Below are 25,604 nucleotides of genomic sequence, written 5' to 3'. Positions count from 1 at the left end.
TCTCAGACGTCCTTGCTAAGCTGCTTCAGGCTGGGCTCCTCAGCTACCCTGGCCCGTTTGCTGAGTTCTTCCCCAGGTGGCTCCTCAGCTGCTTCCAGTTTGCGTTTGGGGGACGCTGGGCCACTGGGTAATAGTCTTGGGCCTGGAGGGAAGAATGTCAAAGGGTCACATAAACTGAGTTAGAGACAGATGCGCCAGGGTTGGGGCCTGCTCACTGCTGGGATGCCGACTGGCGATTATCTGGCAGGCCTCTCGGCCTTCCTTCAGCAGGGACCTTGCCTAGAAGGGTCTGCAAGGAGGGGGACAGGCTTGCCAGAGCAGGGCCAGCATCCGGGCTCCATCTCATAGGTCTGAGAACAGAGACTGAAGTGGCCCATCTGCTGTCCTTGCTCTGAAAGCGAGACTTTCTTTTGCTGCTCTGAGGCTGACCTGCCAGAGCAGGAACGGGCACAGCCTCACCCAGATCCAACCTGATGGGCAAGTAAGGAGGACTCTGGCAGTCTCACTTTACTGAGCTTCCTCCCCGATCCAGAGGCAGGAGGTTCATCTGCTGCAAATCTGGCTGTTTCTCTCATTCCTACCACTGTTCCCCTAACCCCCTAACCCTGCCACCATCTCTTGTGTGGACGATGCCAGCCTCCTCCTAGCCTCCCTGCCCACCCCGTCCACTCCCACCTGGCAGGCCTAAGTCAAATGATGACTCTCAATCTGCCCGGGACTCTGTAGCACAGCCTCGTCCACTCTAGCTCCTCCCTCAGAACATTCTAGTCACTCCGGCCTCCTTCCCCTCGTTAAGCTAGTGTTTGTCTCTGGGTCTTTTCTTGTCTGTCCTGTTGCCTGGACCATTCTTCCTCCAGGTTGTGGTGAGTCTGTCTCCTGCTCTTCTCTACTCAGATAGGCATGCCTCCAAGTAAACACGTACTCACTCCCTCCCTGGCCAGGCTCGCTTTTTCTCTCCCCACAGCACTTGGCAAGGGGTTATCTTCCTCGGTCCCACTGAGGTCTGTCTCCCTAGGTGGAATCTAAGCTCCACTGAGAACAGGTCCTCAGCAGCCCTGGGGTTTTGGGACGGTCAGGTCACTCACCTGCACTGCTCAGGACCCCGGCCTGGCTAGGGCTGGGCTCAGCCACAGGGTTGCTGAGGTCTTCCACACAGGAAGGGACGGATGCCAGGAGACCTGGGAGAGGGGTGAGGGGGCAGGTGTGTCAGGACTGCAGAGGCCGTGGGGCAGGAGGAACATACTCAGATGACAAGGTGTCATCTCTTCCCATCACCCCACAACCTCTCAGGGAGGCCCTGGGAAGCCAAGTCAGCAGAATAGCCTAGAAGACAGCATTCTGGAAATCCGCCCCGCCTGCTCTGTTTGGAGCCCACAGGTGAGCCGGGGGTGAGAGGGGTGGGACAGTGGCTGCTTACAGAGTCCCTGGTAGCGGGAGAGCTGCTGGTAGATCTGCTTCATTCGCTCGATGTTAAGCCGACTGGTCTCAGCATGGCTGACAATGGGCCGTGGGTAGTCCACACCAATGATGCACTTGGCTGCTTTCTGAATCGGCTCAGGGGCATTCCAGGGCTCGTAGATGTAGCGAGCGGGGAAGCCTTTCAGCTTGGGTAGGTAGCGCCTGAGACAAACACACCAACAACCCATCAGCATGCTTGGACCTGCCGTCAGCAAACCCAGGGTCTCCCACCCGAGGAGGAAGTGGCGGAGCCCTTACCTGATGTAGTCCCCACTAGGGTCCGTGCGGCGGCCGAAGCCCACGGGGCAGTAGCAGTGGAAGAACTGCTGGAAGAAGGCACTGCAGGACAGCCACATCCAGCTACCTGCATTGACGCTGAAGTCTGCGTCTAGGAGCAGCTCGTCGAACACCTGTAGGGGTGGGTGGGGACTCATTGCCACAGCCCCCGACCACCCATGATTGAGAAGGCGGGATCGTTGAGTGGGCTTTGGAAGACAGCTTCTGGATCCGGGGTCCCAGACAATTCCATGACCCCGAATGGGACTGCCCTTTGCTGGGCCTGGCTAGAGAGGGCCAGGCTGCTTCCTGTGTCGAGGGTACTCACCCGGACCCCGCTCTCCCAGCTGACCCAGAGGTCCCCGCGGGTGAGGAAGCAGGCCACGGCGTGCCGGGCCAGGTGGTGGATCCAGCCCTCCTGCCTCAGTTGGGTCATGATGGCATCAATCCAAGGGAAGCCCGTCTTGCCCTCGGCCCACTTGGCTAGAGCCTCGGGGTTGCGGTCCCAGGGGATCTGGATGCAGATGGGGTTGCCCTCCATGCGGTCGAACCTGGGGTTGTTGGTGGCCGCAGTGTAGAAGAACTCTCGCCACAGGAGTTGCCCAAACAGGGAGAGGGGAGGTGTGCTGTTCCTCTTCACCTGAGCAGGGAGGGCAGCACATGAATACATGCACTGCCTGACCTTTGGCACTATGCTCTTCAGGTCCCTCCCATAGAGGGATCTGCAGACACCACACACTTGGTGGCTCCAAACCCCTTAGACCTAAGGGAAGACTACAGCCTGGCTGGAGCTGGGCTCGCAGCCACACAGAAGGTCAGAGGATCACAACTCCTCTCTGCAAGGTCCCAGGCTCTGGCTGTGCGGTTCTGTGGTGAGTGGAAAGGGTTATCTTGGCAGGATTCTGTGTGAGGAACAGGATGGCCCAGGACTGGCCATGACCCTGGGCTTCAAGGGGCCCTGTCTGGCTCCATTCTCTAGAATGTCCAATGGATGTTTGCCCTCAGCATGCACAGCAAATGCTGTCTATAGTTTGTCACACAAGTGACAGACACCAGCCTGAATCTGGGGATGAGAGGGGATGGAGAGAGGGCAGTTCTCTATTCCATGTAAATAATGATGTCCTTAAAATCACAAGCAATCCACCAAAGGGGCACAACCACCTATGCTGCCAAATCCCGATGCTGGCACGGATAAGGAGATGACAGGAGGGAGACTGCTGGGTATGACTATGGCTGTTTCCCACCCGGGAATGTGAGGACACGGCTGACATGGCTATCTGGCCAGCATGCAGCCCCTCGGAGTATGTTTTCAATGTCCTGGAGCAGCCCCCAGACAGTGGCTGTGCCCCTCAGTCTAGACCTGGCTGCAGTCATCCCCTCCCAGCCTCCCACCCACCTACACCATGCCAACCTGCCAACTTTAGGCCACCCCCAGGGGCTCGATTTTCTGCCTTGTCTGTTCTCCACGATGGGCTGCCTCGGCCTTCTCTCAGGCTGTGCTCCTAGTTTCTCTGGACCTCAGGAGATACCAGCCAGCCCATCCGCTCCCAGGCCCACTCCCCACCTTTTTATACAGGTCCCACAAGCGGTAATAGAAGAGGCGACAGGAGAGGCAACCAAAACGCAGGTAGGGGCTGAGGCCGGTGGGGCTGGCCAGCAGGGAGTTGGCGTTCATTCGAGGTCTCTCATAGTTGGCAACCCAAGCCTGCAGGGGAAAGAGAAGAGGAAGAAAAGGCCTGGAAAAGCCTGCTGGCTTCCTGGTGTGATTCCCAGCTGGGGGTGGCGCTGGTTCAGAGAAGTGGTCAGTGCTTGTCCTCTGGCTCCCCATTTTCTCCATGTCCTCTCTGCCACCACCTCCTTCAGGACGCCTGGGTCTCTGACTGCCCTGACAGACAAGCTCTCCTAGCAGCTCGGACTCCCACCCCTCCATGTGCCCCCTAGCATACACATGCTCCTAGACACACAAATCCCCCTCCAGTTGGCATTTCTTATGCTAGTTGCTCATATGCACATTCAAGTTGAAGTTGAAGAAAATGAAAATAGGTCTGCGAGAACCAAAGCATGACTTTATGGATATCCCATCTACATTCTGAGACCATCTCAAGAATAGATTTGACAATGAACACTAATGACTGAAGACTAAAAGACTTGTTTGATGGCATCAAGGACATCGGACATGAGAAACCTAAAGGTCATTAAAAAGATAGGAAAGAAAGAACAGAGCAAAATGGATATCAGAAGGGACTCTGAAACTTGCCCTAGAATGAAGGGAAGGTAAAAGTGAATAGAAGAAATGAAGTAAAAAGAGTTTGAAAGAAAATTTCAAAGGATGGCTCAAGACAATGTAGAGTATTATAATGAAATGTGTTAAGACCTGGAGTTAGAAAACCAAAAGGGAAAAACATGCTTGACATTTCTCAAGCTGAAAGAACTGAAGAAAAAATTTAAGCCTTGAGATGAAATAGTGAAGGATTTTATGAATTAGAAAACTGAATGATGCAGGAAGCATCAAAAGATGCTGGCTTCAATGTCTGATGATCAGAACTCAACTAGAAGAAGAAAGAAGAGGAAAAAAAAAGAGTAATCGGATACAATTTGATGAACTTGACCTGCACCTATGGATGCAGTAGCTCAAAAGAGGGAACAAATCTTTACAGCAAGGATCATTCCCACCCACTCCATACACAGAGTAGACAGGGATGGGCAACTTGGACATTGGCTACCCAAAGTGTGTGTGCGTGTGTGTGGGGGTAGGAGTGGGGGCAGGGGCTACAAAGGCAAGAAGTGACTGGCTTACAAGCTTTCAAGAGGGAACCTAGATCCAGAGGATGTGGAGGAAGGTAAAATCTCCACTGAGTAGTATCCAACCTATCTAGGTGGGGCTGATGAATGCGGATAGGTCACTTGTGATATAATAGTGAATAACTGAATTGTTATCAGGACTGATTGTAAGGGATGGAAATGTAAAGATTTTGTAGCTAGGAGGGGAGTGATTAACTTTGCAGTCTAGGAGTGGAGGTCCCTGGAACCATCAAGGGAGAAGAGCGGAGAGCAGGACCCTACCTAGAGAAGTAGTGACACCAGAGATGGAGGCAGAGACGATGACAGAGAGATGGAGCAGCTGGGGACTTTAGATCCAGAGAGGGAGGGGGCTGTGTGCTGACAACTGGGGGGCAGGCTTGCAGGGTATACCCTTTGGTTGGTTGATGATGCATGGGTGGGACTGTAACCATGGCAATGAAACAATATACAACAGAATGAATGTAAAACTAATGTTCTCCCATGTAAACTATCACATAATTCACAATAAAACATTAAAAAAAAAAGAAGACGAAGAGATGCAAGGAATACACAGAGTCACTGTACCAAAAAGAACCTGGTGGACATTCAACCATTTCAGGAGGTTAGTATATGATCAAGAACCAATGGTCCTGAAGGAAGACATCCAAATTACACTGAAAGCAGTGGCGGAAAACAAGGTTCCAAGAATTGACGAAACACCAATTGAGATGTTTCAACGAAAGGATGCAATGCTGGAAGCTATGCAATGCTTGGTTATGCCCAAGAACTTGGAAGACAGCTACCTGACCAACCAAGTAGAAGAGATGCCTATTCCAAAGAAAGGTAACCCAACGGAACGGAGACATTATTGCACAACAACATTAATATGACATGCAAGTAAAATTAGACCAAAGATAACTCAAAAGCAATTGCAGTAGCATATTGACAGGAAACTTCCAGAAACTCAAAAGAGGATATGGAACAAAAGAGGTACCATTGATGGTGGCAGGAGGATCTTGGCCTAGAATACCTGAAAGATGCTTACTTGTGTTTTCTTGACTGTGCAAAGGCATTCAAATGTGCAGACCATAATAATTATGGATAGCACTACAAAGAATGGCAATTCCAGAACACTTGATTGTGCTCACGGAATAAGAGGCAGTTGTTTGAACAGAACAAGAAGATACTGTGTGGTTTAAAATCAGGAAAAGTATATACAGCAGGGTTGTATCTTTTCATCAAACTTATTCAACCTATGCTGAAAAAGCAGTACTGCAGTAAGAATAAATGGCATCAGGATCGGTGCAATACTTATTCATAAGCTGCGATGTGCAGGTGATACAACCTTGCTTGCTGAAAAAGAAGAGAATTTCAAGTACTCACTGATGAGGATCAAAGACTACAGCCTTCAGTATGTATTTTACCTTTCCACAAAGAAAGCAAAAATTCTCACAATACTATGACAGTGGGAAGAAAAAGTCGATGTTAGCAAGGATTTCATTTTACTTGGATCCACAATCAACGCCCATGGAAGGTTCCATGGCAAGAAATCAATGTACTGCACTGGGTAAATCTACTGCAAAAGACTTCTTTAAAAGTATTAAAAAGCAAAGATGTCACTTTGAGGACTAAGGTGCACCAGACCCAAGTCACGGTATTTTCAATTGCCTCATATGCATGCAAAAGCTGGTCAATGAATAAAGGAGACCAGAGAACTGATGCCTTTGAATTTTGGTGTTGGCGAAGAGTACTGAATACAAGACGGACTGCCAGAGAATGAATAAATCTGTCTTAGGAGAAGTACAACCAGAATGCTCCTTAGAAGCCAGGCTGGTGGGGACTTCATGTTGAGTACTTTCCACATGTCATCAGGAGGGATTAGTCCTAGAGAAGGACATCAGGCTTGGTAGAGCAGGGGTTCAGTGAAGACGAGATGGACTGACATAAAGGCGGCAATGATGGCTCAAGCATAGGAGCGATTCTGAGGCCGCCGCAGGACCAGACAGCGTTTCGTTCTGTTGTATACAGGGTCACTATGAGTCAGAACCAACTCTACAGCATCCAGCAACAACATGCTAATTTATACTAAGGTGATACAGGATTCACAGGATACTTTCATTCAGTCTTTTAAAACCCTAACTCTTGACTCAGGAACAAACTGCTAGTGGCTGCATTCTATACATAATGCGGTATGTTTGGGGAAAGGGGTTTTGGCAGAAGCCTCACAGGCAGCCACCTATTTTATCTGTTTGAAAAGCCAGCCTTACTCGGGGGGTGGGGGCGGGTGGGAAGATTCTCATTTCCCTTTGTGACAGGGACCACACAAATAAAAAATAGATAGCCCCTGCTTTCAAGTCTATTCTGACTCAAGGTGACGACGAGGACTCCATGTGGACAGAGCAGCATTGCTCCACAGGGTTTCCCTGGCCGTGGTCTTTACAGCAGCAGACTGCCGGAGTCCATGGCACCACGGGGTGTGGCTTAGACTACCCGCTTTTGGTCGGTAAGCATGCCACATGGGTATAATCTTATTTATCCCACTTGGTAAGTAGTGTTACTCTGAAGATCCAGAGGAGAAAATGAAGCACAGAGTGGGTGCACAGTCTGCCTAAGGTCACAGCACAGAGAGCACAGTCAACCTCTTTACAGGATTCACTCCAAGAACGGGACGAGTTCGTTCACTTTGCTGTTTTGAAAACAAAACAAAAACTTCTGGGGTTCTACACACAGGTTCTCTCTCTTCCCTTCACAGTCGACCGCTTTCCCGTATCTCCAGGTTTTAGCCACCCACTCAATCAAACTGGCTCCCACCGAATGCTGAGCCATCTGAGTGGGACAGAGAAGACTGTGACTTTCAGGACCAGTCGATAAATCAGCTGTTGTTGAATACGTGCCGACTCATATTAACCCAATGCACAAGAGAACGAAACACTGCCTGGTCCTGCGCCATCCTCACAATTGGTCCTATATTAGGGTCCACTGTGGCCGCCACGGTGTCAGTTCATCTCAGTGGGGTCTTCCTTGACTTTAGCAATCATGATGCCCTTCTCCAGGGGCTGGTCTCTCCTGACAACATATCCAAAGTCCATGAGATGAAAATAAAAGTCAGTTGTAGGGACAGGAAACTGGGAGCTGACTGCTCTCAGCAGCCGCAAGCAGCTCCTCGGCAACTCTTATTCCAGGTGGGACACCGCTGTGGCTTCTTCCTTCCTGATGCCAAGGCTCACTTCCTGGGAGGTGGGCTTCTATGTGCAAGCAAATGGAAAGGCACACCAGAGTGGGGACACAGCCCTACACAGCATGGTTGACCTCATGCATGATAGGGACCAGACAGGCACAAATTTGAGAAAGGTGACCCAGCACCAGCTTCAGAAGCACCGAGACCAAGGGCTCACTCTGCTCCTGACTGTGACCCCGGGTAAGTTCCTCAGCCCTGCAAAGCCTGGAGGTCCTAGTCAGTCAGAGTATGCAGTACTTACCTTCTCGGCCTGTTGCAAAGATGCAAGGAGACAATGAGAGCAAGTTCTTAGCCCAGAAATGTCCAGGCTGGTAACTGGCAGGTGGCTATTATTTATTAATGATTATTATCACTATCAGGAAGATTTTCATTTTCCCACCAGTTGGAGCTGCGAGACATGAAGGGATATTCATCTGACCTGTAGTTCCTGGGTCTCAGAAAAGGGGGCCCATACCTTCCGTTCCAAGTGCTTATCCAGGCGGGCCAGGGCTTCTGTCTCTCCTCCTTGCCAGACAGCTGGGCCAAGTCCTTCAGTGGGGAACCCTGCAGGACGAGGGAAAGGCCAGGGGTTGAGAGCCCTGACACAGAGGGCACTGAGGCACAGTGTCGTTGGCAATACCGGGGCAATGGCGTTTCCGTGGGCTTGAAGTCATCCCCGCCCCCATCCCAGACACTCGGCCTTCCAGGCCGGGGGAGCAAACCTGGACTTCTTGCCCTTTTAGGCTAACTGGCAACAACTGTGGTTTTCAGGTGTGACAGTTACCTCTGTTCTGATCATAACACTGGGGGAGGAGGTGTAAGTGGGAGAAAGGGTGTGGTGAGTGACCCGAGAGGCTAACAGATTAGATCCCCTTCCCACAGAGGCACTGAGATTCCCCAAGGCCAGCACCAGGTGGGCCTGGACCCTTAGAAGCGTGACCACACATGTGAACACCAGGAGACTGGACTAAGCATGGCTGTCTCTAGGGGCAGGGGTAGTGACTGCTGGCTCGGCTCTTGCTTTGCTATATTGTTGCAGAACAACAAAGAAGAAAACCTGTGGAGCCCTTCAGGAGAAGACGGACACACAGTTACAACACTGGACTCAGACACACCGAGCGAGGAGCGTGAGAGAGACGATGTGGGGTGGGACCAGGCAACGTTTCCTACTCTGGTACGAGGGGGGCTGACAGGAGTGCGTACCCAGTTCCTCCAGAGAGGGCACACCATACGTCTCGTCGTGGTTCTCCTGGATCTCTGCCCCACAGCTCTCCATCTGCTGGCTGCTCACCGGGCCCACGGGCTTCCTGGGTAGCTCCATGCGGCTGACGATGGCCTGGAAGCGCTTGTAAGTCAGAGGTGGCTTCTGCCCATTCAGCTCGATGATTCTGAGAGTTCCAAACGTGCCCAACGTCACTCACAAGGCCCACCCCAAAGAGCTGAGCCTTTCAAGGCTCATCACTCACAGCCCTGTCCTTCTGTGGGAAGGAGCAGGCATGGGAGGCTACATCTCTGTTTCACTGATAAGAAAACGAAGCTCAGAGAGCTGGAACCAGTGCCTCAGGGAATGGACAAGGCAGGGCCGAAGTCTGGATGTAAGATGGGGTTGTCGGGTGCCTGCGCGGAGCCCTAAAGGCAGACACTGACCATATCTTTCTAATCACAGAAAAAGCCCTGCTTGCCCACGTGGTACTCAGCCTATACATGCAAGCACAGGGTCCCCTGGGCCTTCCTCTCGAACCCAGCGTGCACCCTGGCTAAAGATCTAAGAGCTGTAAACGTGCTCCGTTCTGCCCCCATTTACTAGAGCAGAGCAGCAGAGAACAGCCTGCCTTCCCCAGGCACACACCGTGGCTGGAATGCCAGTTTCAGGAGCAAAGACACAGATTCACGTGTGCCACAGGAAAGAGAGAGGAGGGTGGAGGGGTGAACTGAGGCTGTTTACATAGGAAGAATTAGGGTGGTTTGGAGCCAGATTCCCGGAGCTCTTGCTGGCTGAGAAGCAGCTTACGCAAGGCCTGGATGGCTGAGTTCATTTCTCATTTGGCTCTCCCTCTCTCTCCCCCTCCATTTGCGGAGATAGAAGGTCAGCAGTACCTCCTGCCTTCTGTGGCACGTGGCTGGAGGTGGCGCTCCTCCTGAAGGCCCAGCTCACATGCAGAGCTGCGGGAAGCGGCCTCCAGAGGGCAGGAGGTGGGGGCGTCTAGGGAAGGTTCCTTCCTGGCCTCTGAAAGCTGAGAGGCCCACCTGCCCGCCCCAGGAGACCTTGGGGACTAGTGATCAGCTCCCTGCAGGGACAGCTACAGGCTCCTGAGCCACATGGAAGTGCATGGCCTGGAAACCCAGATAGCAGGGAAGTCCACAACAGAAACTGGGCCTGTCAGAACAGACATGTGTCACCCAAGTCACAGGGTAGCCTCAGAGGCACAGATGGGGCTGCAGTCATTGTCTGGGGAGCAGGAGCAGTTCTAGGAAGACCCTTAGAGGGGATCACACTTCTGTTCCTGAGGCCCAACAAGCACATACAGCTGTTTGTAACCCAACCCTGACCTATTCTCCTCCAGCTTCTAGAAAATGGCCCTACTGCTGACCCTGCTCAGTTCTGCTCAGCAGGGGCCCAAATCACCAACCCTCACATCTGGCCACCTGATCCCCCCCACTCACCTGTCCAGGTCATAGAGGGTGTGTGAGTTCTCGGTCACCACCTCCACACCAGCCTCCCTGGCCAGCTTCATAATGGCTGCGTCCCGTTCTTTCCCAAAGGGTTCCGAGTCATACTCGAAGGTCAGGCGGGTCACCCCCCATTCCTGTGGGGAGAGAAGCCATTGAATGGGTGAGAATGTGTGTGTGTGGAGATATGGCAGAGGGGGCTGCAGGGTAAACCAGAGACAAGGATTTCAACAGGACAGCAAAGCACCTGGGGTGGTCAGGTTTGGGGTAAGGCCAGCAGCACAGCAGTGGGGCTTCTGAGGGAGATGGTCTCTGTGAGGCCACAAGAGAGCTGCCGTGTCCTGGCAATCCTCCCAGAAAGAGCACTGACTCATTGGCGAAGGCAGCACGGGTAGGATCACCACCTCCCATTCCCGTCTGCCCGGGGAGCCTTCCCCAGCATGCCTCACAGCCCTGCAAGCTTGTGGCCTGGTTTTCTTGGCAAACCTGTGAGATGGGAAGTGTCCTAGTGGTTTCCACAGCAACCCTCCCGAGGCCAACAGCAAACAGAGCTAATCAGCTCCAGCACTCAGTCTGAGGAGGAGGAGCCAGCGTGTTCAGGCCTCAGAGAATTCAGAGACTAGAGGGACTACATATTTAAAAAGGGGGTTCTTTTCCAAGCTCTTAGTTATTTCTGGTAGGAATTTCTAGACCTTTTAACAAGGCTGAGAGAAACCTAGCCCAGTGAAAGGCTGTCAGAAAACCCACAGAAGGCCCCAGCAAGAGGCAAAACACATTCCAACCAAAGTTTCTGGTCCCTTAAGAGCTCTGCAGCCCTGGACAAAGGCCCTCACCCATGCCTGCTGGGGTAGGCACAGGTCCTCAGCAGGCTGGGATCCCAAAGCTAAGAGCAGACCAATAGCCCAAACTCTGACTCACAGAGATCCTCTAGGACAGAGCAGGACTGCCCTGTGGAGTTTCCAAGGCTGTGTTCTTTATGCAAACAGACTGAAACATCTTTTCTCTTGTGGAGTGACTGGTGGGCTCAAACCAGCGGCCAGTCAGTTAGCCGCTCCTTGGAAACCCTGGACAGGGTCGCTATGAATTGGAACTGATTCAACGGCACATACCGTTTCAAACATTTATTGAGCCTGCATGCTGAGCCAGGTACAATGCTTAGTGGTTCCTAGATGAATTATTAAATACTTCTCATAACCCTGCAAATAATAATAACAATATTATTACACCTCAAAGAAGCCTTCCTTGACCTCCTCCTTCAAGAAATGCCCTGTGCCTTGCCTGTTTTCCATCACACCATTGATCACCTGGCAAGAAGGCCGCAGTTCGTGGCCTGGCTCCCGGTTCAAGTGTGAGCACTCCGAGGCTGGCAGTGTCCCACTGCTGGTGACCCGAGGACCTAGTGTGGGGCCTAGTACGTCACAGCAGGAGCTCAATGATTAGACGTGGAAGGAAGGAATGAACGAGCTCTCTGAGGTACCAGGGCCATGGGGACAATGTGGTGGGAGAAGGGAGGCAAATGTCTGAGGGTGGTGTGGTGGTCAAGGAAATACACTGGCTCCAAGCCTAGACCACCACTTATGAGCCTACAGACCAGGGGGCACCTGGTCAGTGGGTTTCCACGTCTGTAAAACTGGGAGAAGAGGATCTGCCTCGAGAGTTGCTATGAGAAATCTGAGTTGACGTATGACGTATGTAAAGCACTCAGAACACTGTCTGACGCAGCCAGGCCTCAGTCAGCATTAGCTGTGTTGTACTGTGTAATCTGTGTAACGTGTGTGTGTGTATGTGTGTGTGTGTGTGTGAGAGAGAGAGAGAGAGGGCAGTGAATGATGGAGCATTTACTTTCCTTCAGTCTTCTCCCCCAGGAAGAGGAGGGAGCCATGGGGGCTGAAGGGAGACCTGTGTTTGAGGACTTTTCCCATTATTTGGGCCTTCAGGTGTGCTTTCTGAAGGGGCTAAGGGAAAGCACTTGGCCACCTGGTACAGCAAACAGAGGCTGCGTGGTACTCAAATGAAGATTTTCTGCATCATTTACCCCTGGGCAAGCCTTCAGAAAGACTGACTTTATTATTCACAATCAGCAAGACAGGAAATGCCCCTTGCCATACAGAAAGTCCCATCCTCAAGCTCCTGGCACAGGATAAGCCCTAAGCAAACAGGGGGGGCAGGGGGGGATTCCTCGAAGACACCAGCTTCACAGAAATTTTCCCTTCCCACAGTTTCCATTCCATTAGCAATCCGACCAGCAGCCTTTGCTCCTGACTTCCCTAGCAGCAGCAGTCAGACCAACCCCTTCTGTGTCCCCACTCCACGCCATTCATATCTGCGGGGATCCTGGAGAAGCAGATGCTGTGTCCTCTCAGCCGGCCACGCACACTCACCTTGAACAGCCTTGGGAAGACATCAGCTGGCTGGCCCCGGACTACAAACAGGCGGGAGTTGAGTGTCCTTAAACTCGTGTCCAAATCTTCCAGAGACTGAAGTAGAAACCTGCAGAGTCCACCACATGGGCCTTGTGAGTGCGGAGACAACCTGTCCCAACAAAACCCTGAGACCTGCTCTGCTGTGTGCCAAATGGCTCCAGGATGGCCAAGGCCTGGGGTCAAATCCAGGAGTGAGACCTAGTGGGATCAGGACCACCTGGTTGGGACCTGGCTTTGCCTCTACTAGGGGTGTGACCTGAGCGAGTTACTGACCTAGTTAACCTGTTTCCTCACCTGAAATAGGGAGTTAAGTGTTAGTACGTCTGTTGGAGAATTGCTCAGACGAAGTCAAACAACTCATGGAAAACATTTCCACAGGGCCTGGCCTGTGGAAAACACTGGTAAATGCAAGCTCCTCCTACTGTTGCTGTTTCTACAAGATCCCTCTCAGCCCCAGGCCCTGGCTACAGGGTGGCATGATACACCCAGTTGGTAACTTAGGGTGATGCTGCTGTGTAGAAGCATGAAGAAAAGGAACAAGACTGCAAAAGCCCACCTGCCCTGGCCTGAGAGCTGGCTTGCCCAGATTCAGGTCTCTGAGCTGCATATATGAAGGGGCTTCAGAAAGTTCACGGACAAATGGAATGAAAAGATAATGGAAGTTTTCCGTGAACTTTCTGAAGCCCGCTCATATTTCCACTGCCACACCTCTCCAGGGCTCTGGTCACCTGCTTTTCCTCCCCTAGAAGAACCTTCTTGATAAGGCTCTCCTCCTAGGATACCTCTCACCCACTGGGTGCTGTGGATATTCAAGAGCTTTCATCAAGAGAGGACTATCAAGCTGAGCTTGCATCACCCAGAAAAGGGCACTCACATTTGCTGAGCACCTTCAGTGTTATTCTGAAATTAAATCACGTTACGGTCCAACGTACAACCCATCACGAGGATGATGTGGGCTTGGCAGTCCTTTGCGCCATCTAACATGTGACACCAGGGGTTGGAAGCTTACCTCACAGCAGCTGATGACAACAACACTCGAAACAGGGGACCATTCACACTCAAGTTAGAAAACGGTGCACAGACAGAGCCTCACCTCTCCACAGGCAACCAATGTTAACATTTCCTCATTTAGCCCTTTCAACACATTTTGAAGAGAGATGTTATTATCATTGTTTTACAGATGAGGAAACTGAGGCATGAGTGAATTAATTTGTCTGTGATCACAGCTAGTAAGTGACAAAGCTGGGACAGGAGCCTCAGTTGGTTGGGCTCTCTGTGCACCATTTCCAGAGCCTTGTAGGCATGCCAGACACTGTGGTAGGTAGGTGTCTGGTAAGTGGTAGGTGCTGGGTTTTGTAGGACCTCAGGTATTTCCAATTGGTTTCTCTGGCAAATGCCACCCATTTGCCCTTCCTCTTCAGGAAGTCAGCCCTGACATGGTAACCTGCATTCTACCAAGACACTCTGTCTACCCTTTGGCACTGCCCACCCATCCAGCCCCCACAGACTGTCAACCATGGGAGTGGGATAAAGATGGGGCCTCCTGGGCAGCAACCACATTCTCCACTCGCAGAGTGTGGGTGGCCCTAGGTTCCCAGATGCCAACCAGAACCAGCCCACACGGCTGCTGCTGACATACAGAACCTGCCACACTCCCAGGGTGGCGAAGGCCACACACCTATATTCCAGCCCAGGCAAGTCCAGGCTCAGACCAAAGTATGGGGCCTCTCCCAGGGACTGCCGTGGAAGGCTCTACCAGGTCCACCACTGCCCTGTGCCAACCAGGAGCCCTGCCTCCATGACTTCCAGGTTTTAAAAAACTGACCCCCCCCCAGGAAAGGAAAGGGGACAAAAGTCACGTGTTAGTGTTGGCTTCCTCTGAGGCCTCGCCATACCTCCCAGATGGAAAAAAAGAGATGCAAATAGCTGCATGTCACCTGAGCCCTGGGATCCGGCAGGTGGAAGGCCTGCAGACAACTGTGGTGGTTCAAGTTCCAGGACTGGGGGTGATCCCAGCCATGCCTCTGGGGCCTCTTTCTTCAGAGCCCACCAGGCTGGACTGGAGAAGATCTGAAGCTATACGTAAGGTTGGGGATGCACATGAACTCTAGACTTCAGAACACGTGAGCTGCCACCTCTGACTTCAGACAAAATAAAGGCAATGACAATGACAAGAGCAGCTGATGTTTACTGAGCACTTACACCAAGTTGGGTACTGCTCTACCTGTTTCACATATATTACCTCATTCAATTCTCACTACAGCCTTGGTGCAGTAGACACTCTGATTATTCCCACTTGACAGAGAGATTAAAGAATTCACTCAATGTTGCATACCTAATACCAGCACTAGTTGGTTCCAACTCAGAGCGACCCCAGGTGTGCCAGAGTAGAATTGTGTGCCACGGGGTTTTCAACGGCTTATTTTTCAGAAGCTCACCTTTATTCTAAGATGTCTCTAGGTGAATTTGAATCTCTAGCCTTTTGGTTAGTAGTCAAGCAGTTTGCACCACCTCACGAGTGGCCAGAATTCAACCCCAAGGAGTCTGGGGCCAAGTCTGTGTTCCTAAGCACTCGGCCTCACTGCTGCTCAGCGGAGGCTCTGCTGTCAGAGCATCACAGTTTAACTCAGATGCCAATCCCTTTGCTATCAGCCCCTTACTACGCGAGTGTGGTCTGCGGTCCCACAGTGTCAGCCTCACCCAGGAGCTGGTGGATTGCACACTCTCAGGCTCTCTCCCAGACCTCCAAAATTAGAAGCTGCGTTTTAACAAGGCCCCAGGCAGTGTGTTTGCACTTGAATGCTTCAGAAACACTGCTCTGGAGCACTGAACTTTACACCTAGCTTCTGCTGACAGGTTGTCTTTCTTTGGCTTCTGATGGCTTTCTACTAAACTGTCCCTCACTGAGCTCCCAGCTTCTGCCTCCTCTAGAAATACTGCTGTTTCTTTCTTGTCTCCAGAGGCAAGCCTGCAGGGCTGTTCTGGGAAGCGAGAGCTCAGGCTGGCTCCCACAGGAGGGGACAGGAGAGGGGTTCCAGGAAGCTCAGGTAGACAGAGAAAGAAAAGCTGCTTAGGCCCACCTAGTGATAGCTTGGCATCAAAATGAAGGAAGTTGGGACTAGGCAGTGTAAGCATCTCATCAGGAAGAACCTTGCGCTGGTTTCTATTTACTCCAGTGAGGAGGGACCAGGGACTCTAAAGAAGCCTGGGCAGCACTGTAGCTGCCACCTCACCCTTGGCTGCTCCCAGCGGAGCTCACATGGCCCAAATTTGGAGCACACAGTCCTGAGTGAGCAGATGAAAAGCTCACCACTTGGGCTAAACAACATGTGCAAATGAAACACGTGACATGAGTGTGCCAGAGCTAGGGGCAGAACTGGACAGAATCAAATGGAGATTTCCAAAACTACGGGCAGAGAGGATATTGCAATCCCGGGATGTCATGGTGCTAGCCCTGTAGCATAAAACAGGTAGTCTTTGGGTCCAGAACTTCTATTTAGGATATCTCTAAGGATAGCAGATTCTGTGTTGAGTAAGATTTTGTTTGTTGTTAAAGGAGAAGGAAAGATACACACCCTTTTTAATGCCGATCAGCCCTTGACCAAGTTTCTTTGCTTTAAACCAGGTTATCTAACCATGTGATAGTATTACTGTCCAGTCCAGGCTGGCTAGCCAGGATATAAATAAAAACTGATTTCTCCTAAAGAATTAAGAGGGCTTCAGCCCATGGAGGAACCCTGGTGACACAGGGTTAAGTGTTACACTGGTAAGCACAAAGCCAGCAGTTCAAACCCACCAGCAACACCTCAGAGAAAGATGAGGCTGGCTGCTCTTATAAGGATTACAGCCTTGGAAATCCTCACAACAAACCCTCATTACTGTGTCCTAAAGGGGTGCTATGAGTCAGAACGGACTCGATGGCAGTGGGGTTTTTCCAAGCCCCATGGGAGGCTCCCTGGTGGCACAACGGTTGGTGGCGCAAACCTACCCAGAGGTTTTGTGGGAGAAAGACCCAGTGATCTGTCCAAGCCTAGAAAACACTACGGGGCTGTTCTCCTCTGTCACATGGGATCACAGTCGACTTGACAGCACCCATTAACAATAAGAAGCCAGGTGGGAAAGGAAAGCCAAACTCATAATCCATGGCAGGGCCTGATGGCTAAATATTATTCAGATAAAAATATACTTATTCTTTCCTAATCTCAGAGGGAGTCCTGGTGTGGCGCTGTGGGTTAACGCACCAGACTGCAAGGTTGGCAGTTCAAGGTTACCAGCTGCTCCTTGGAAACCCTACACAGGGTGGCTAGAGGTCAGAATTGATTCTATGGCACTTAACGACAACCACAACAATCTCAGAGAGAAAGGAGGATGAAGGTTTCCATTCCTTTTGTGCCGACAAGCATTTCCTCAGCAGAATGGTCAAGTGATTTATTTGGGTACCAGTATGAATAGCTCAGAGCACCTAAAATTTCCCCATCAGTAGACTAGAGCTCTCAGTCCCCATCTTACTGACTGTGTCCTAAGAAGGAACCACCCATCATAACAGTACAATAGCATTTGTTGTTGAGTGCCAAGGAGCAGTTGGTGGGTTTGAACTACCTACCTTTTGGTAGCAGTCCAGTGTTTATCCTACAGCACCACACTAGGACCCCTCAACAATGTTTGTTGTTGTTGTTAAGTGCCATCAAGTTGGTTCTGACCCAAAGCGACCCTGTACAGGGTTTCTGAGGAACCGCTGACCTTGCAGTTCAAACGACTTTGCGGTCTGGTGCATTAACCCATAGCACCACACCAGGACTCCCAACAAGGTTTAGCACCCAGCATTTGGGAAGAGAGTCACACTTTTCCCATTTCACTAAATTCACTCATTAGTCAGTCCACACCCTATGGCATCTATCAAGGCGCTCTGTCCCATGTCCCAGTGGTTCCTGAATGCATGTGTAGCCCAGAGCCAGGGGGGCAAAGTAATCTGCATAAATGTGTGAAGTGCTGTTAGTACCTACATAAGTTACAGCAGGGCAGAGAGGTCACTAAAAAACTGCAAGGACCTATTTCAACTGTTGTTGTTATGTGCCATGGAGTTGGTTCCGACTCATTGTGACCCTGTACAGGGTTTCGGAGGCTGTAAATCTTTACGGGAGCAGAAAGCCTCATCTTTCTCCCACGGAACAGCTGGTAGTTTCGAACTGCTGACCTTGCGGTTCGCAGCCCGATTCATAACCACTATGCTACCTACCCATCTTTAAATCTAGAAGCTACGCACAGCTGTCTTTTGGGGGAGGCTCCTAAGTGCAATACCTCCTAGATGTAGTAAACTTGAAGAAGGGGTTGGGCTAAATGGTGAAGAGCTTAGCCAATTGGTGGGTGCTTTAAAAAAGAAAAGTCCTAAGGCTTATATGGAGTCCTGGCGTGGTGCTGCAAGTTAATGAGCTGGACTGCAAGCTTGGTTTGAACTGCAAGGTCGGTGGTTCAAGCTCACCAGCCGCTTGAATTGGAATCAACTCGATGGCACTTAACAACAACAATGGCAAAGGCTCATACAGCTGCAATTAGGCAACAACAACCTGCTAGCACAGGGGTAGAATCCTGGTCTTCCATTAGGAGACTTGGATTCAATTTCTGGCCAATGTACCTGTCTACCAGGGGAGGTTTCTGTGTTACTCTGGTAGCGTAGTAGTTACGAATCGGGCTGCGAACCGGAAGGTCAGCAGTTCGAAACTACCAGCTGCTCCGCGGGAGAAAGATGAGGCGATCTGCTCCCGTAAAGATTTACAGCCTCGGAAACCCTATTCAGGGTCGCTATGGGTCGAAACCGACTTGACGGCACTTAACAACAACAACAACAATGATATTGAACAGGTTTCAGTGGCCCTTCCAAACTAAGACAGACTAGGAAGAAAGGCCTGGTGATCTACTTTAGAAAATCAGCCAGTGAAAATGGAATGGGTCCCAACAATCTGACTCCACTGTGCATGGGATCCCCATGGGTTGGGGGCTACACTGAATACAAATTTCTTCGCTGCCATCTCTGGCCTCCTTTACTTAGTTAAGTGCCATTCTTGGGCTATTTTAATCTGATTTTACCTGCAGAAAACTGGTGGGCAGGAGTCAGTGCCAGAAGGTAAATCCAGTTGCCACCCCCTCCTGCCCATGGCTCTGGGCCCACCCTTCCTAGGGAGTGTTCTCCTATGCAGCAACGCAAGCAGAGGCGGAGAGCTAAGATATGCTCCAGCACAATTCTCCCAGGCCACTCCCAGATCCAAAAGCAGCCACTGGAAGATTACATAGATTGTAGTTCCGCAGAGGGATGGCTTTACCACTTCCCCTAACCTCCAATGGTGCAGCTCTGATCTCCTGCACTCAATGCAGGGGGGAGGGCAGGAATGTCTGTTTCCAGACCCTAGGAGGAGCAGTCATCATATTCTATCTGCTTTGTGTTAGGTCACCTCTTTTTTCAGAATGCTAAAACGACCCAGACTTCCTGCCAGAGCACTGCAACACATTTCCCAGGCTGTCCGGTGCTCTCAGCCTTTCTCAAGCTTGGCTGCATAGAAGAGCTTTAAAAGGCCAGGTGCCCAGACCATATCCCAAGACGAGGAAATCAGACTGGGGAGTGGATATTAATTCAGGCATCTTTTAAGATCCTTATGGGATTCTAACTTGCAGTCAAGATTGAGAATCACGGCTCTCATCCAGCCTGGTGTATCTTCTTCATGGGACTTAATTCTGCTGATTATGGTTGTGTATTTGTCTTCTTCCTCCACTAGGGTGTCACTTCAGGAACTCCCAGTGTTGGCTGGTTCTCAGCTGTATCCCGAGCAGTCCCTACAGATATTAGGCCCTCGAGAAAGAACTGTTCCACTCGTATCTGCATTCCTGTATGACTTCAGATTTGACTGAGGCCTCTGACCGGCCTTCACTCATTCAACAACAGTTACTGAAACAGTGACCTATCAAAATCCATAAATACCTAGTTTCTAGAAAATCCAAGCAAAACTGAGTTTAATTAGCAGCATGCATGCTATATATTGATTTTTCATTGCTCCCACTACCATAGGAAAGCTCTATTCCTCGACACAGAAAAAAAGAAACTCCTTGCTGACAATAGTAAACAGAATCTTGTCACTCTGCTCTGATTGGCACACTGCCCCTGGAGTGCTCCAAGTTTGAGGCTTGGCTTACTGTCCGTACCAGATATGGGCAGTTGAGGATGTCTGTCCAATTCAACCTTCTATCTATAGAAACTGGAGCGGAGGCAGAGCATTAGAGCAGACCAGTAACTGTGTGGGCAGGTTCTCCACAGGACCTCCTTTAGTACTTCTCTCCATATGCAATATGCGTGGGGCAGGAGGGGGGCGTTTACTAGCCCCACTCTGAGGAGCACTCACCTCGAAGTCTCATCAGACCACACACCTTGGAGCGGAAAGAATGGTGTACTGCCAGAGGCCCTAGCCCAAGAATAGCCCTATCCATTCATGGAACAAGAGCACAAGCAAACATTCCCCAGAACTAAACAAACCAGGAAACTGCAAAATGGTGTTTTAAAATTGTGCTGGGACATTTGTTTCTACATGCCTAGGTTCTGAATGCCAGGTTCCTACCTATCTGTTCATGCGTTCTCACAACTCAGTTAACTCCATCTCCTGGGAGTCATCCTTGCTAACAATGCTTTTCTCCTCGTGTTCTTAATGCGTCAGCTCAGACAAGTCTAAGCTCAAAGACCTCACTTGTCCTTTAAAATCATCTCAGAGATGAGGAAGGCGGGGGTACATGGTTGGGCTTCTTTTTTGTAGCAAGTTTACAGCTGCTGGAGAGGAATTCTCTAAAATGAGTAAGAACTGATCTACAGCTGGGAACACAGGGAGATGGCACCTGCCTTATCTAATGCCAAGCCAGGGTCTCCAGACACCTTGAGAGGCCAAACGTTCTGGGGGAATGGGAAGCCAGGATAGATTCTAACAAATCCGGGCCTTAGGAATGACCTTCAGGAGCTCAGCAATGGACTCTTTACTTGAAGTAACCTGAGCATCCATCTACTAGGCCACAGAATCAGAAACCCGTTGCCCCTGTCCTCACACCACAAGCTCTCCCCTTGTCCTCCCCTCCTCGGCATATCGCTGAGAACCTGCGACCAGTTACTTCCTGGCTGCACGTCCTTGGGCAGGTCAGCTTTGCGGCTTTAGGCCTCAAACATGTCATCTGTACAGTGGGGATCGTGATCTCTGTCCCACAAGTGTAATGTGAGGCTCAAAGTGGATACGACACAGTGCGTAAGCCCTTTCTCGGAGACTAAGTCCTCGCCCACCAAGGGCATTATTCCCACGATGACCAATTACCCCCCTGGTCCCGGTTCCAGCCTCAGGAAAGCCCGCTCCGTCTCCCCCTTCCTCCCGTTGGGTCTAGGTCCTCCGGCCGCACGTAGAGATCAGGCCACGCCCCGAACCCCTCACCTCCATCGATTGATCCCGACTGAGGAGGAGGCCGCGAACCAAGGGTCCAGGATGTACACGCAGCGCACGCAGCGCGCCCCGCGCACGGCTGCCTGCAGCGCCGGGTTGTCGTGGAGTCGCAGCCCCTTGCGGAACCAATGCACAGAGGAGGCGCCATCCGTGCTCGGCGCCGACTCCAGGGCTGCCGTCGTTACCGTCCCCCGAGCCGCCGCCATCGCTGCTTGGACTGCTCTGGCCAACTCTGCTCCGCCCCCGGCAGCACGGCGGGCCCCACCTCCAGCCTGCCCAGTGACCTATGACGCCGTCGCTCCTCGCTGAGGCCCGGCCCCTAGGGCACTGAAGTGCCTCTACCATTGGCTGAGCGCCTCCCGTCGGGCGATTGGCTCTGCTATGCCGGGTCAGGCCCCGCCCCCTCACGTTCCCACCATGTGTCTGCCTGGGAAGTGCCGGCGGTCAGGGCTGGTGACGCAGGCGATCGCTCCCTGTGGAGGTCAGGGCGTGGGCCAGGACTTAAGGGACAGTGGATCCCTTACATGCATCCTAGTTAGGACCGACAGTCCCAGCCCTACATCACCAGCATCATTATCAGTCTCATTGTCGTGTACGCACTCCTTTAAGCCAGCAGCATCTTTCTACTAAAGCTACCATGGACAGAGTACATCTTCTATGACGAACATCGTGTTAATCTCCTTACATAGACTTTCTACTTTGCTACTTTCAGCTTAATCAGTTCCATTCACTCAACAAACCCTAGTAAAGGAGCTGTTATTATTCTCATTTTATAGATGAGGAAAATGGAGGCTGCCCCAGGTTGAGTGACTCGCTCAAGATCATAAGGTTAATAAAAGGACCCCACCCAGAATATTCTGATTCTGAACCTTCTGTTTTTATCCACAAAGCTGTGCTGAGCTCCTTGGTAATTTTGAAGCCTGGGACAGGGAGGAGTGCCCTGCCCTAGTAATGCAACAATAGAGGGTTTGGGAGCAGAGACTGGAAATGTGGAGGGCGTGGGTTGAGACAGTAATAATACCATCAGATGAACTGATTTTCTATTCATTCTACATTTAGTAGACTTGATGATACTATTGTATGAAAAGCATTGTTCTGGATTCTGTGTGGGATTCAGAAATGTGGAGGGTGCAGTCCCCACTCCTCCTCTGAGAAGCCAAGTGGGCCCTCTGCTGCTCTGGAGTCCAACACAGGGCCCCCTGGTGGATTGACTTACTGGCAAGAACCCACTGTCATCAGTCAATTCTGACTCATAGAGACCCTACGTAGGGATTCGGAGACTGTAAATCTTTATGAGAGCAGAGACAGCCTCATCTTTCTCCTGCAAGCAGCTAGCAGGTTTGAACCACCAACCTTGTGGCTAGCAGTCCCATCAATGCCTAACCCACAGTGCCATCAGGTCTCCTTGAGTGGCAAGCGAAGCAGATCAACACCCTCAACAAAGTACTGAAGGGGAACTGAGATGGCTCTGTGTTTACCTGGTAGGGAAGAATGTGTTTCTGTCTCACTCTCGGATATGCCCATGCTCTCAGCCCTTCCTGAACTCAGGAGCAGGCGATGAAGGAACTCATCGTCAGCAATTTAGTGGCATTCATTGGCACCGATCTATTAACCGTGTTGTTGCAATCCTAGGTTCTCTCTCATTTCCAGGGTTTTGCACAAGCTGTTCCCTCAGGCTGAATTGTTCTCCCTTTCTACCTCTAGTTTATTCTGTGTCACTGTTCAGTGCAGGTATCACCTTGGATGTCTGGTTCCAGCCTGAATACTGCCCATTTCATTCTGTCCTTCTTACCGCTGGCCCTCACACTTGGTACTGGGATTTCTTGCTAAATTATTTGTTCCCTTAGACTATCAGCTCCTAGAAGATAGGGCCTATTTATAATTGTATTTCTGGGGTCCAGCTCAGTGTTTGGCATTTCATAACCAAAGATTATTTGAGAAGAATTTGAACAGGGATTAGAGTCTTGCCTTGTCAGTCAATTTACTCATCTATTCCAGTTCTCTCACCTGATTCTGTCCTTAGTTTTGAATCCCCTTGCCATGTGTTTACTGAACGAATTGATGCTACTTCTCATTACTTTTCTTTTGAGGTTTTGTGTTCCCACCTCTTCTGTACTCCTCTCCCCACAAAGCTGATGCTCTGCTAGAAATAGAACAGAGTGTAAGCCCTATTTGTGAGTGAGTACTTTTCTCTTTTCCTCCCTTAAACTCCCATGAATGCTTTTTGTATAGATTATGAACTCCATGAAAGGCTGTGCTTGTCAAGTCACTCCTGTATTCCCAGCTGGGTGTCTGACATGTAGATGGTGCTCAATAAATATTTGCTGGATGATTGAATGCCATTTATTCCTGTCTATTTCATTGGGCCATTATGAGAGACAGTATGGTGCAATGGATAAGCACAATGTTTCAAGCATTGGAGTGATTGAATTCAAATTCTGCTTCTAGTGTGGTGGCTAATCTCCCTGTTCTTCACATTCTTAATCTATACAATTGTTGCTGTTGTTGTTAAGCACCGTCGAGTCAGTTCTGACTCATAGCGATCTTGTATAGAGTTTTGAGGAGCAGCTGGTGACTTTGAACCACCAACCTTGCAGTTCAAATGGCCTTGTGGTCCACTGCTTATCCTACAGCGCCCACCAGGACTCTGGTCTGTCGGGGATCTGCCTCAACAGGGGAGTTCGGTTCATGAAGTAGGGAGATCTGGCGGTGACAGAGACAGAAAAAGAGTACACACAAAGATGCAATGAGAGAGACAAAAAGACACCCCGAAACTAGGGTGGATGCGAAACTGGCGGGCAGACTCTGGACTACAGGCATCGTGGCCCTTGCAGGCAGTAATGCACAGCCAGCCCTGCAGGCAGTAATAAGGATGATGATAAACCCTAGGACATAGAGAAAACAAAACAAGTCCACTGCTATTGAGTTAATTCCAACTGATAGCAACCCTACAGAGGGTTTCCACGAGTGTAAAGCTTCATGGAAGCAGATAGCCTCAGCGTTCACCTGAGGATCAGACTGCCGGCCTTGCAGGTAGCCATCCAGTGCTTCCCTACCATGCCACCAGGCCTCCTTAGACCCACTGCCATTGAGAAGATTCCAACTTGTATAGAGACCCTATGTCTCTATATGAGGCTATAAATCTCTATGGGAGCAGAAAGCCTTCTTTTTCTCATGAGGAGTGCTTGGTGGATTTGAACTCTGACCTTTCAGTTAGCAATCCAACGTGTAACCCACTAGGCCACCAGAACTCCATGAGAACATTGTTATTGTTAAATGCCATCGAGTCCTCTCCAACTCATAGTGACTTTGTATACGGTTTCCAAGGAGCTTCTGGGAGGTTTGAACTGTCAACCTTGTGGTTAGCAGTACAGTGCTTATCCTACAGTGCCAAGCCAGAACATGGTGGTGGTGTGCCATGGAGTCGGTTCTGACTCATAGTGACCCTTCATAGGGTTTCCGAGGCTGTCAATCTTTATAGGAGCAGAAAGCCTCATCTTTCTCCCACGGAACAGCTGATTTGTAACCACTACACTACCAGAGGTCCTTAGCACCAGAACATAGAAAGTGCTTAATAAATATCAACTAGTATTCTAAATGGAGTCTTAGTATGGTGCTGTAGGGTAAGCACTGGGCTGAAAGGTCAGTTTGAACCACAAGGACAGTGGTTCAAACTCAACCAGCCGCTCCTTGGAAACTCTATATAGGGTCATTATGAGTCAGAACCATTACTGACTTGACGGCACTTAACAACGATAACAGTTATTCTGCATGGCAGGATCTGTGTCTGATTTTGTCTTCCCTATAATACCTAGCCCAGGGTCTTACATGTAAGGTTGTTGTTTGTTATGAGGTGCCATCGAGTCAGTTCTGACCCACAGCGACCCTGAATAGGGTTTCTGAGGAGCAACTGGTGAGCTTGAACCGCCAACCTTTCAGTTCAAAGAGACTTTGCAATCTGGAACTTTAACCCACAGCGCCACACCAGACATCTTACATGTAATGAGTGTTCCATATATTGCTGAGTGAATAAAGTGTTTTACTAGTTTTTAAAAAGTCTTCAAAATTATATTAATAGGGAATACACGCTCTGATTGGTGACCACGTTCGTCTCCGATAAGGGGAAGCAAGGGAAAAACAGCAATTAAGCTGCGAGCTAAGCCCTCCAACTTTCAATAGCCTCTTGTGAACCCCGGTGGAGACCTGGTTGGCCAGCAGTGTTGAAAAACCTGGGGACTCTTGGGCCCAGAGTCAGTGACATAGCCACAGAGGACTAGAGTGGAGAGTGAAGCATCCAGCTGATAAGAAGAGAGGGCATAT

General features: G+C 50.5%; 1 protein-coding gene across 1 annotated transcript; it reads right to left on the bottom strand.

Moving 5' to 3' along the window:
• CRY2 (cryptochrome circadian clock 2) lies at positions 1–21,575 on the bottom strand. The gene is made up of 11 exons (XM_006865042.1): positions 21,276–21,575; positions 12,784–12,892; positions 10,397–10,539; positions 8,936–9,120; positions 8,208–8,296; positions 3,299–3,439; positions 2,063–2,374; positions 1,717–1,868; positions 1,418–1,620; positions 1,086–1,178; positions 1–142 (listed from the first exon to the last, which is right to left on the bottom strand). Exons 1-11 carry the CDS (start codon positions 21,488–21,490, stop codon positions 3–5), a joined length of 1,782 nt encoding a protein of 593 aa, XP_006865104.1. The 5' UTR covers positions 21,491–21,575; the 3' UTR covers positions 1–2.
• Positions 21,576–25,604: the final 4,029 nt, after the last annotated feature.

This window comes from Chrysochloris asiatica, unplaced genomic scaffold, assembly GCF_000296735.1.
Source record: "Chrysochloris asiatica unplaced genomic scaffold, ChrAsi1.0 scaffold00075, whole genome shotgun sequence".
Classification (NCBI taxonomy): domain Eukaryota; kingdom Metazoa; phylum Chordata; class Mammalia; order Afrosoricida; family Chrysochloridae; genus Chrysochloris; species Chrysochloris asiatica.
The sequence above is the reverse complement of the archived record's forward strand: the minus strand, read 5'-3'. Positions and strand labels throughout refer to the sequence as shown.